General features: G+C 43.9%; 1 protein-coding gene across 4 annotated transcripts in view; it reads left to right on the top strand.

The window, feature by feature from the left end:
* TFAP2E (transcription factor AP-2 epsilon) overlaps positions 1-12,877 on the top strand; it is a 70,933-nt gene that overhangs the window by 26,911 nt on the left and 31,145 nt on the right. For 2 of the 4 annotated variants that reach the window (XM_028738915.2, XM_028738916.2), the window contains exon 4: positions 6,689-6,778. The exons of the other annotated variants lie outside the window; for them this stretch is intronic. In XM_028738915.2, coding sequence (XP_028594748.2) covers positions 6,689-6,778 — 90 coding nt within the window. The remainder of the gene's footprint in view (positions 1-6,688; positions 6,779-12,877) is intronic. 4 annotated transcript variants of the gene reach the window in all.

Raw genomic sequence — 12,877 nt, 5'->3', positions numbered from 1 at the left:
AACTCTGCTCTAGGAGGCTGGGGAACCCTCCAGAGCATATTTTGGGGGTGCACACAAACTGCGCCAAGAGGAGAGGAAGCTACAGTTGAGTTGCACGACTGGAAGTTCTGCTCATGCATTGTTGGATTCTGCCCACCGTATTTCTGGCCATTTGGACCAGCATTAAGAAACGGGGGTGGGGGGTGGGGAGAAGCCGTGCTTGAGCATCTAACTGAGGTGGATTTCCAAGGCTGCATGCACACCAGACATTTTAAAACACAAAGCACCCCTCTGCCAAATTGTGGAAATTGTAGTTAGTTGAGGGTGCTGGGAATTAAAGCTCTATGAGGGGTAAACCAGGATTTTGGGTGGGTGGGTGCTTTAAATGTATGGTGTGTACGCAGACCGAGCAACATTAAAATAGAGTGTATCTAACGGTGTAAAAAGTGCTGCTTAATGTTCACTTAAATGAAATGGAAAGATAGTGTGTTTCGTTATTTATATGCAGTCCAGCACCAAGGTCCTCTGGGCAGCATCCCATTGCAGTGAAAACACAAGAAAGGCAACAAACAAAAAGTTGGCATCAATAAAGCCCACATAAATAAAGCCCACTAATTGAAACAGAGAGAGCAAGGAGATGAAATGAAAGCACAGAGCCTGATCACTTCGGGGGGGGGGGGCATCCAGCTTATTCGTCCTTGGCTTGAGAAAAGGGTTTTTTTTTAAGGAAAGGTCAGGTGTATATCTCACCTACTCCACATGCAGACTGGTCCCTGCCAGCATCTCCAAGGAGGGCTGGGGAAGACGTAGGGAGCTGCCCCCTGTTAGTGGTGTCACTTTAGTTGTATAACTTTAGCTATGCTTTTATGGATTTTGGAATCTGTCTCTTGTATTTTCCCATGTGTTACCTTGCTTTTCTGGTACAGCCTTCCCCAACCTGGTGCCCTCCAGAGATTTTGTGCTACAACACTCATCAGCCTCCAGACATTGGCCAGGCTGCCAGGGCCCAACAGGAACTGTAACCCCAAATATTTGGGGAGCACCAGTAGTGCCTTTAAGGAGTTACACTTGATATGCCCCCCGATGAGCAAAGACCAGGTGAAGGGGGTGGGAAGGCACATGGGCTAAGCACACCCCCCACCATGGACAGGCGCCACAGCCATGCCTCTCACTACTGACACACATGGCAGAAACACTTTCCCGCCATCCAAAGGTTTGGATGTTGTTGGGAAAGGTGCTCTCAGAGTACTGAAATCTGTGGGGAGAGTTCCTTCATGGGTCCCTCCCTAGGTGAACAAGATGCTTTGACTCGGTATGAGGCAAGTTTCTATGTTCCTCTCTTCTCTTATTCATTCACATCGCCCTCACTTGCCCTCAATGATATCCTCATTCAGATTGGCTACTTAGCACTGTGATGTCATCCTGTTCATTACGTGGTCCCTGTTGGGGTGGGATCAGCCAGGATGTGAAGAAAACGAGCAGCACCTGGGATAAAATGACACTGACGCCACAACAGCAGCCCAGGACCAAAGTGGAGTGGGAGAAAATTTGAGTATTTGACACCATCTCAGAAAATACTCTGTCCACAAAAACTGCTAGTTTCATCTCCCAAAAATGAAAACTGAGAATGATGAACATGTAGCTGTACAATCTCAAGTACACCCAGCATGCATTGCTTCTCTCATTTTGCTTTCTGAGAAGTTTAGGAAAACTGACAGCGATCTCCGTTTTCTAGTTAAGGGCAGGTTATAAATATTTGCTGCTGTGCAAGAATTCTGAAGGATGACAGGCTATATAGGCAGAGCAAGCAGGACGAACATCTGGGGCATGGCTGCATGCTCCTGTTTACCCTCTGCTCTCTGCGGCTGCTTGTTTTTCAGCAATCTGCTTAAAGCGGTGCCAAGCCCCGTCATTGGAGTGGCTCACCTCTCTGTAAAATATTTACCCTATTTCTTAAAAAATACTTTTATTGAACCATCATTGGGGAGGGAGTTGAGGTGGAGGGTTGGTTCAGTGGCGCAGCGTGGGTTGTCAGCACCCGGGGCAAGGCAAGTAATTTGCGCCCCCTAACCCGTGGATTTGCGCCCCCTAACCTGTGGATTTGCCCTAACCCCAGATGTTGCGCCCGGTGTGGCCGGCCCCTCCTGCACCCCCCACGCTACGCCACTGTTGGTTTATGCTGCAGCACGAGGAGAATAGCAGGCATGAAATATTCAAGCCCTGCCTTGGGTTTCCCATCAGTGGTTTTGAAGATGGCAAATACACAAATATGTGCAGGGAGCCAGTGTAGTGGTTAGAGTGCTGGACTCCAGCCCGGGAGACCAGGGTTCAAATCTGCCCTCGACCACGAAGCTCCCTGGGTGACCTTGGGCCAGTCACTGTTTCTAGCCCAATCTTGTAGAGTTCCTGTGAGGACGAAATGGAGAGAGGGAGAACCATGTCTGCCACTTGTGAGTTCATCGAGGGGAAAATGGGATATAAATGTGAGATATACACCCACACACTAGACTCTTAAAGCTTCAAACAACACTTCAGACAAGTTTGTGCTAGATCCCAGAAGGATGCCATTAATTACCATAATAACCATATATTTATGCCGATGACTAACGTAACAGAAATATTAAAGTCTTAAAGCAAAACAAAATGTTTTGCTCTATGTCTTTACTTGCTATATCTCTCTTATGTTAGTCACTGTAATAAATACATGTGGGTAATATATATATGTAGCCACAGGCTGGCATAAATCACAGAACTGGGAACAATGTCCTGCAGATCACTTTGTGCCCCCACAGGCTAACCAGTTCACACTTTGTACATTAGATGTGTCTGTTGCGTGTAAGTGACATGTCTCCTAGTGAAAGGCAGAAGTGTGAGGGGCAGAAGTGTGTGCAGTGGCAACTCAAGAGAACAGGTACAGCGTGTGCTCAGGGGAGCCACCCTTCGTCACGGCTGCCTGGCATGGTATTGTTACAGATATGCATCTTTCCCCCCTGCTGTTTACTGTGTTGAAACACTGGTGCATATGCAGCAAAAATATTTGCCCCCTAAATTGTCTGCTGTCTCGGGCAAATGTCTGCTATCAGGGTGGTGCCTACTCCTTAACCCCACCCTGTAATTACAATGCCATGCCAAGAAATCCTGGATCCCATCAGGATTTTGAAAATCGATTTTATTTGCATAGTTTATCATATTTTGAACAATTTGTTCCAGTTTGGGTGGGAGCAGGTGAGCAAGGAGCTATGCAGGCCACTCTTTAGACTACTGGATATCATGGTCAGATGCCCCCTTCGACCTTGGAGGTTTCAGGGATACCTTTGCAGCCCTAAAGTCTAGAAACTTGTGCTTTTTGAAAGAAAGAAAATTGCTGAGGTTCTCAGAAGGGTGAAACCTGGGCATCTTTTCCCACCTTCCTCCTGCAAGGTAGTGACAGGCCTTCTACGAGGCCCTCTCTATGATAGAAGCAATTCTGTGACTTACCACAACAACCAGCTCCATTCTTGAACTGCTTTGAGCTTGGAAGCTTCCACCTCCCCAACACTTAACCTCCCCAACACATCATCTTGTCATTTAAACCCCGGGCTCTGTGTCCTGCGATCCCCAGTGGATACCGTAAAAGATAGCCCTCCTCCTTCTTTCTGACATTCTTTTAAATATTTCATAGCTATCAACATGCCCCCTTCCCAAATTCCACCCTCTCCCCGGGCTGAACAGACTGATTTCTTCCACGTTTCCTCCTAGGACAATATCTTCCAGCCCTTTTAATCATTCTCCTTTGAGCGTTTTCCAATTTGTCTTAAGACTTAGCAATCTCAGAGTGGACACACAAGATCTCTCACAGGGAGTCTTGCCGAAGCTGAGTGAAATGGCTGTTTATCATAGCCAGAGGTTGGCTTTATTTTAAAATTTTCATGTAATAATATTCATATACTGCTTAGCATTAGTGAATCATCTCATAGAGGTTTACAAGATTAAAAATGGCAAAACTGATTCATAGGGGGAAAGGGGGGGAACCCTCATATTATTGCATTTATTAAACTTATACTGTTCTGTACTCTTCTTCTTAAAGGAGCCCTATACAGGGCAATTGTGTTAGAGCTAATGGTCAGGGGAAGGCTGATCAAACAGGTGGTTCCCCCCCTTTTAATAATAAATTTTATTGAGCTTTCCATATTTAATTACATTTCATTACACAGATCTATATCATAAAGCATTGCTCCAGCAACAGCATCGACTTCCCCCTCCCTCTTTCTGACTTCCCAACATCTTTTAACAAATTCTTCGTATTTCTATTGACGCTTTTTTACCTTATATCTTCTTCTTCTTCTTTTAAAATCACCTCCTTATATGTAAATTGGTTCCATATTTTCTCATTACAAAGCATTTCATTATTCAAATTAAGCTCAAAATAGTCCTTCAATGCCTTTTGTGCCTTTTCCAGTATTAGCTGATTGTCCAGTAATCCATCATTCATCCTCCACCTAAATATAGTCTCTTCTTTCCCTTTCAATTCCATTATTAATGCATTATGGTCTGAAATAGTTCTAGGAAGAATTTCTGTTTTCGTTACTCTTGTTGCCAACTCACAATGGAAATGCCCAATGGTTGGTTATGATTAGGTTTATGCTAATCTGCAGAAGTATTGCCCTTTCAACCATAGATGTCTTTATATGGAGATTAGACAAAATCATGGAGGCTATCGATGACTACTAAGCATGGTGGCTATGTTGTACCTCTGCTGTTGGAGGCAGTATGTATGCTTCGGAATACCAGTTGCATATCCCAAGCATATTCTGCATCCTGATTCAGATTCCAGAGTCCCAGGTCTTCAGCCTTATCCACAGGGCAGGTGGGGTGGGGAAGGCGCCCTAGAGAAGGTTGGGGAATTTTATAGCAGAAGGACCTCAAGCTAAGAGTGGTGAATGACGGGGAGTCATTGCGGAGGCTGCTCAGGTTCTGTGATCCTTGCAGAGGGAGAGAAAGATGAGTTTAATACTTTGGATGTTCCTCCAGGCAATAGAACTGGAGCGGGCCATACGTCACAAGTGCACGTGCAAGAGTGACAACTTGGGAGGGTTTTTTTCAGGAACCTGAGGAGAGATTGGCAGCAGTGCAACACTCTGTATGCTGGGGGGACTTGGAGAGGAGGGGATTCTCCTCCCCGATTCCCTTTTCAGCCCCACCAATGCCTGGAGTTGCCCTCTAAAGTACCTCAAAACAACGTGGTGGGGGATGCTAGAACAAGGCCCTTGGGAGCAGGGTGTCGACAGCTCCTCCTGTCTGTGCAGCATCAAGCAATGCACTGGATTTCGTGGAGGAAAAGGCTATCCATGGCTACTAGCTTGGATGGCCATGTTGCACCTCGTTGTTGGAGGCAGTAAACCTCTCTGGATACAAGACAGTAATCAAAGTACTGGACTGAACATGGATTAGAATCTACCGTAAATCTGATGTGACTAGTAGAGTTTTGCATGTTGTATCTAGAAATAAAAGTGTTCAGAATGAGAAGAAAAAGTAGTATTGGTCTGATAGTGGGCAGGCTGGCTTACCATAACTGATGTCCCTCCCTGAGGAACCCCCATATAAGTTTCCAAAGAGCTGCATATTCCATGAAGCACAGCTTGAAAATCACAGTGTTCTGGATGATTCAGGAAGGGAGTATAACAACATTCAAATAAGATTAATTTGCATAATTTAGACAGGATGCAGACATCAGCCTTTCCTGATGCAGAATCCACATGACTTTAGTGCAGGGGTTTGATGTCTGGGTTTTGTGGCACAAGAAGGCGCCCTTCCTGCTTCATGCCGACTCCTTTTTCCTAGCTTGCACTGCAATGTGCAAACTTGTTCCTCACCTGGAGTAAATTCATGAGCCCTCTTATGTGGAGCAGGGCTGTCTCACCTGGGGATTTCACCTCAAACTTTGTTAGCAATGCTGATCAATCCATCGACCTGCGAGGAGGAACCTTGCAGTAAAGGGAGTGTTCCAGAAAGTCCCAAGTTTATTGAGAAAAGGAGGGCAAGTTTACAGGGCTAATTTTGTTCATATTTCTAAGTGTAGTGCATTCATACTTACACAATCATGCTTTTTGGGCAGTGGGGAGCAGCCCCAAGTGTAGTTTCTTAGTCTTTAGTTGGGATGAGTGGAAATTTTTTTATATTCTTCACAGCTTCAAATGGGTCATGTTCTCTAGACCAGTGTTTCCCAACCTTGGGCCTCCAGCTGTTTTTGGACTACAACTCCCATCATCCCTAGCTAGCAAGACCAGTGGTCAGGGATGATGGGAATTGTAGTTCAAAAACAGCTGGAGGCCCAAGGTTGGGAAACACTGCTCTAGACCCAAAGTTCTTAGCAATCTTTATTCTGGGATTTTCTGTGGGTCAGGTTTCTGGGTTGGGAAATATCTTCCCATCCACTGAGTTAGTCTCACACAGTTTATCACACAGTTAGTTTATCACACAGATGGCTGCACCTTAACACACAGTTGTTTCCCTGTGATCACCATTGGCTCCTATGGACCGTTTGTCTGCAGTGTCCATTATCCTTGCATTCTAGCTGATGTCATTGGTTTCTTCACTGGCAGCACAGCGACTCTTAACCTCTTTCCCTTTGGCCTTATTAAAGAAAAAAACCCCACAGACTTGCCAATTCATACTCTCTCTCTGTTTCTTTAACGCTATAATCGTTTTTCATGTGTCAACATCATTCCAGACCAACACCCGCTGATGATGCAGGAAACTTGCTGCTGTTGCATCCCTGCTAGGTGGCCTTCCAGCCTCTGCTTAAAAACCTCCAAGGAAGGTAGGAGAGCCCACCACCTTCCCTGGCTGCCTACTCCACTCTCAAACAGGTCATGCCACCAGGAAGTTCTTCCTCCTAACATTTAGTCAAAATCCCCTTTCTTGTAATAGGAACCCATTGCTTCCTGGTCCTCCTGCCCTCTGGAGCAACAGAAAAGAAATCTGCTCCATCATTTTTGTGTAACAATCCTTCAGATAATTAGATGAGGACCTGGCTGGCTTCAAGCTAGCAGGTTCTAACTCACCATTGTTGTATTTATTAGAACCCACTGATGGGAGGCAGACAAAAAATGGTGACTCAATGGGAAAGAGCCAGTTAGGTTCTGCACCGCACGAGTGATGTGCACTTGGGGTGACCTGCATATGTACATCAATGTGTGAGTTTCTAGAGGTCAGGGATTCAAATGAGACCCTCTAAAACTAGCCAGTAGGGCTGCACAAAGACTGAGGTTGCTGTGACCTGTTTATTGTGCATTATCGTCCTGATTTGTTTGCACAAAAAGTTTTTGGAGAAGTTAGATGATGTCTGCTATTTATTATTTGCAGGGAGGTTATATGACATTGCATCAATCTAGTGTTACCTTGCCAGTGCATTTCCCTGTCACTTTCCTGATTGCAAAAATTTCAGTTTTTGAAAGAGAAGTGGTTTTGTTGTGCAAGACTGCCAAATCCCCATTTTATTTGTGCAACCTGAATTGGCCTGATATGTGATTAAATCCCATCTGAAAACAGGGACAGGGACTTGAGTGAAAGGCAACTGATGAAAACTCAGAATTAAGAGATAGGGTATCTCCGAGTATCGGTGAAAATAACATACAAGATAGAAATTGCTTTGCAAAAATATTAGAAGAAATTTGCAAACTGATGTGGAAATGTGGAAGAGAAAGTAAGACTGGAAAAATGAAAATCAAAATTGACCTCTGCCGATTCCTAGTCCCAGAGCTGAGCTGACCATCTTTCTTTGGCTACTTCAAGACTGCCACTACTTGACAACAGTCAAGTATGACAGCATGATTAATTCATATGCCAGTAAATTTAATGTTGATTTTAGTGTTCTGATACAACAAGCCCACTTCCAAAACAAACAAACAAACAACATTTTTGTGGTAAGAAAATTGATGGGAAAATGTCCTGGAAAGTGTGGGATAATGACAACATCATATGTCCTTCTTATGAACAAATCAGAATGGATGCTCAAGAAACAGCAATGTGTAATAACCTCAGTGCAATTTTTGTGCAAACACATCAGGAGGAATGCTCATCTGGAAGCACCCTTCATTTCAGCAGTCTTAGATGTTGTGTATTTGTGTGTGTGTGTGTCAGAAACTTCTGCTGTTCTGCTGCAGATCACCCAGTTGATCTTGATCTGCCCCTGTACTGCTTCAGATGTTTGCAGGAAAAGTGGGTATTCCCTACTTCTCCATAAGGAGCTAGCGTGAGGCAAGCCTTCCATAACTCCAGAGAACTGCTGTGAAAGATCAGGCTGAAATCCATTTAGTCCAGAAAACACTTTCCAGAGGCTCACTAGTAAGACATGAAGATGATGTCCTCCTTGTTTGTCCCCAGTACACTGTTGGTAGTCAACAGCCTGGATGGCTTCAAAAGAGTGTCAGGCAAATTCATGGAGGATAAGGCTATGATTCTGTGATCTCTAGTCTACTTAAGCCAGCACCTTCACCCCCCAACCTTAGACATTTTCACACCAGGAAGGGAAAACCCCATCCCTATACACTTAAAAAACGAAGTAGAAATATGATGGTGGATGTTGGAGGCACAGAGAAATAAGATGAAATTGCTGTTGTCATTTTGCTCAGCCTTTTCTGGTTACACAGGGGAATTGTTTTTCTTGCAGATTAAAAAGAAATCATTATGTTACATTAAAAAAAAAGACCAGAAAGGGGGGGGGGAGCAAGCTGAGTGCTAACAACCATAATGATTTTTGCTTTAATTAGAACATAACAGGCTTTTTATTAAATACCGCTGAATAAGAAATGCTTTACCAGCCGGGTACACAATGTGGGTTTTGTGCATTCATTACATGGCACTGTTTGCTTGTTTCTGCATGTGTGCCAAGCGAGCAAGAGATAATATGTAGAAAATGTGCTCCAGCAATATATTTATTTTTTATTACAAGGCTGGAAAATTTGGCTGTAATCACAATGTTGGGGTTTGTCTTTTGGTTCAAATCCTTGTCAAAATTTGCAATTTTGTAGAAAATCAACCCGCCCATTATTCCATCAGATGAGGCTATGATCCATTATCACATGTCTCGAGGATTTATTTATTTTTTGGCACAGTCTTTGTTTAAAGAACTGTATGTTTAGCGAGGACAGGGATAAGTGCCTGTTTGGCTTCTCTGCCATTTCTGTGTGTTTTTAAACATTCGCTATTTTTAGACGAAGTAAGTTCTCAACAGGAGGGATTCTGTCAATTTCTTTTTTCTCTTTGTTTCTCATTTTTCCAGCCTTAAGTTCAGTTCTTCAACTTTCAGCACCAGTTTTGGGATTATTATTCTTTTAATTCTCATGAAAATGTGTCCTAATTTTAGTGCACAGTACTGCAAGGGATTTTTATGAATATAATGTATTTTATATATTCTTTTCATGAACAGTTTTATGTACAATTTTCCCCAATGGGGTTTTAGCTGCGTTTTTTCTACACTTTCTGTTGCATGCCATTTAGAGAGCAGTTTGATCAAGCAGTTTATAAATCTTTTATTTATTTCAGAAAATTTATATGCTGCTTAGTTGTAAAAAGAAAACCTGCAAAGAGGATATTAAATTTATACTGATATAATACATACTGCTTTATATATTGTATTGATTAACAAATGTATTATATAATTACACTCCCATGACCCCTCTATGAGACTTTGGTGGATGGAAAACGGTGGAATCCTCCTATGTTTTTGTTAAGTCTCTTTCCCCCCTCCCACATTCCATGGCAGTAGAAAGAGATCTGTCCCAATCGAGTTAGACAGCATTTATATCAAGAGAAAACACGGTTCTCACTTCTGACCAAATCTGGGATGCCTTTTGCCTAGGCTGCTGTAAAAGGGCTGAGATTCCTATTTATGCTGCACTTCCAGCCAAGGCTCCCAGAAAATGTGAACAGAGAGACGGAGCCTTAATTGGCAGGGTGCAGAATTAATTCCCTCGCAGTCACGTTTATTTTGGTGTCGGATTGCATCATTCTTCCCTTCCTTGCTCATCTCCACCTACACGTTAGAAGCGTTGTCCAAAAGAGCTGCTGCTACACTTTCCCTAAGGAGATGGAGGCCAATTCTTGAAGGGATTTGGGGGTGGGAACGGGGTCAGAAGCAGGCACATGGGAAATTAACTGAGGATGACTACAGCCCGTCGGACTCCAGTGAACCAGTCACTTTGTACTGGTGGGTCGAGCAGCTGATTGTGTCCGCAGGTGAGGACAAGCTTGATGGTGGACTGACTTTTGTGCTTGGCTGGCTCACATTCGAAGCCAGATAGCAAAACTGAAGTGTTTGCAAACTTACTCCTTGACCATTGGGAGTTCAGCGACACCTGGAGGTTCTCCCACCTTGCTCATCCTTAGTCTTCTCCAATTTTAACAGCCACATCAAGGCAGGCAGCTGATCATTGACAATGATGGGAATTGAGACATGGTGCAATCCTCTTCCTAGTTTTATAAAATGTTGGAGGGTTTGCAAAGTAGGAGGGTTCTGCAGTCCCCACACAGGAGCATTTCAGCAGGTGAATTATTACAACTGCATTTTTATAACTTTTTTATGTTGTATAGATATTACGTTATGTATTGGCATTTAAGTTCTATGCCCTGTGGGCTTTTGACAAAGAACACTATACAAATTCAATAAAATAAATACATAAATGACTGCAGAAGAGGTTGCAGTGTGTGCGTGCGCGCAAGGAGGGAGACTTGAAACTTGCTGTCCCAGCCAATTTATAGCCCCGACATTCCGAGTACAGATGTGGAGGATGCACAAAGCGAGTTGGATTCACTTTTGAAAAGTGTTCGTCTTTCCTCCCTCACTACAGCTCCATCTTCTTTGTTGCCAATTGCTGATGGTTGAAATCTCCCTTCCTGCCCATCCCTGTTCCTCCCTTTGTCAAGCAAGCCTAGCCGAGGACTTTTATTTTAAAGGGTGGATAAATATCTGCCAGGGATGAATGATGTATAATTAATTAATTCTGTTTCTGCATAAGCAGGAGGAGGCAGGCGATGTCATGAGAGCACTGCACTCTGAGCAGGTCTCCAAAATGAGAGAGGAACCAAGGGAGAAGGGGGTCTGTATCGGTTTAGTCACAATCTTGCACTCTTTTAAAAAGCCAAGCTTGCAAATTGGAATTGCTGACTCTGGACTCCAGAGGCATTTTTTTTTTAAAAGAAAAGGTTACAACTGTCGCCTCCCTAGTAACTGAGGTGCCTTGAAAGATGGCTGCCTTTCAAGCCAGAGAGGCATTTATTGCAGCAACAGCAGACCAAAGCTAGGAAGAATGGGAACTCTCCGTTACTGACCTCTGAGCAAGCTTGTAAACAAGAAGACCTGCCTGGCTGCGAGTCCCCGGGGTATATTATTCCCCATCTCTTTAGTACAGCGCTGTAATTATAGATCTGGTTGGAGCAGATCCATATTCCCATTGCACAAATTGATACTTACACCGAGTCAGTGAGTATTTAACACAATCTGTTTAGCAATGGAGTAATTGAACTGCGAGGCAGCCGTGGAAGGCTGGAGAGGTGGAGCTGCCAGCGACTTGCTTAAAGGCCTTGTAACAGAAAAGTCAGTTCCAGGCCTTGCAATGAGCCCGGCAGAGTCTATTGTAGATCACTGTCACAACTTCCCCCAGTTCCTAGTTATGGTGCCTGTTCTCTCAGCTCTTCATACAGGCTGCTGGCCTGCGCATTCTTGACCTTGTGCCTAATACTGGAGCATCTTCTAATCTACAGCAATACCTACTTGGACCCTGCTAGACTTTCCAAACTGAAATGCACTTTCATAGCAATCTGTACTTTTGTAATCCCATCCCCACCTCAGACATGGGATTTCATAATCTTCCATGTTTTTGTTCAGTTAGCTTTTATCGTTTAGCCCGTGGCCATGACAAAACTCCTCACCTTTTGGGGAAAAAATCACAGATCTTTGCTCCCACAAAACCCTGAGTTTTATGGGAGGTAGGGAAACGGTGCCTTTTGAAGGTTTTTTTCATGGGTTTCGTGCTTTGTAACAAGACACCCTTGGCAGGAGTTTGGTGAAGCAATAGAGCGGAAGAGGCGTAGCTCAGTGGCAAAGCATCTGCTTAACATGCAGAACATCCCAGGTTCAATCCCTGCATCTCCAGTTAGGGTTGGGAGGGAACCCGGCCTGAAGCCCTGGACAGCTGCTACCAGTCAGCAGCACCAAGGTAGATGGATCAATGGTCTGACTCTCTATAAGGCTGGTTCCTATGTGCAGCTTGCTTGCTACTACAAGACAAGGCATAGTTGTGGGTAAAGCAAGGACTTCTTGGTAGTGGAGGGAAGGCGGGGGCCTCATTGCAAGGCTGGAACTATCACACCCCACAACTTCCTTCTTGCCGTCTGTATTTTCCCTTGAATTTAAGACTGAAAAACGAGACACCAAAATCATCAGATCCACCCCATCCTTGGTTCAGAGTTAAGGAATTTGAGCATCAGACTGTCAGGAAGTAAGCAATAGAATGGGAAGCCTTTGCCCTCTTTGTGCTTAAAATCCAGCCTTTGTCTAAAAGAAAATGCTACTTCTTTAAATTTGTCAGGTATTGGAGGGTACGTCGCATTCCTCGGTTGTTTAATTCTCTGAGAGTTTCCCAAGACAGAATGGAGACTACGACCATCGCGGAACGGATTCTTTTCGTCTTGCGAGGCACCACTGTATACTGGTGGTTATTTACTGCTGAAACATGAGAAAAAGTGGCTTCTTAGAGATCCAAAATGCTTGTAGTTATAGTATAATAAACTATTGTACTTGAGCTATAGTCTTTTGCAGGATCTGACACCAAGGGGGAATCTACACATGTATTAAAAAAACACTGTGAAAATGCTTTTTAAAAAAGTTTCGAAAAAATAGATTGAATTTGTCATAGCT

The sequence above is a fragment of the Podarcis muralis genome, chromosome 7 (genome assembly GCF_964188315.1).
Source record: "Podarcis muralis chromosome 7, rPodMur119.hap1.1, whole genome shotgun sequence".
Taxonomy (NCBI): domain Eukaryota; kingdom Metazoa; phylum Chordata; class Lepidosauria; order Squamata; family Lacertidae; genus Podarcis; species Podarcis muralis.
This window is presented reverse-complemented; position numbering and strand designations above follow the sequence as displayed.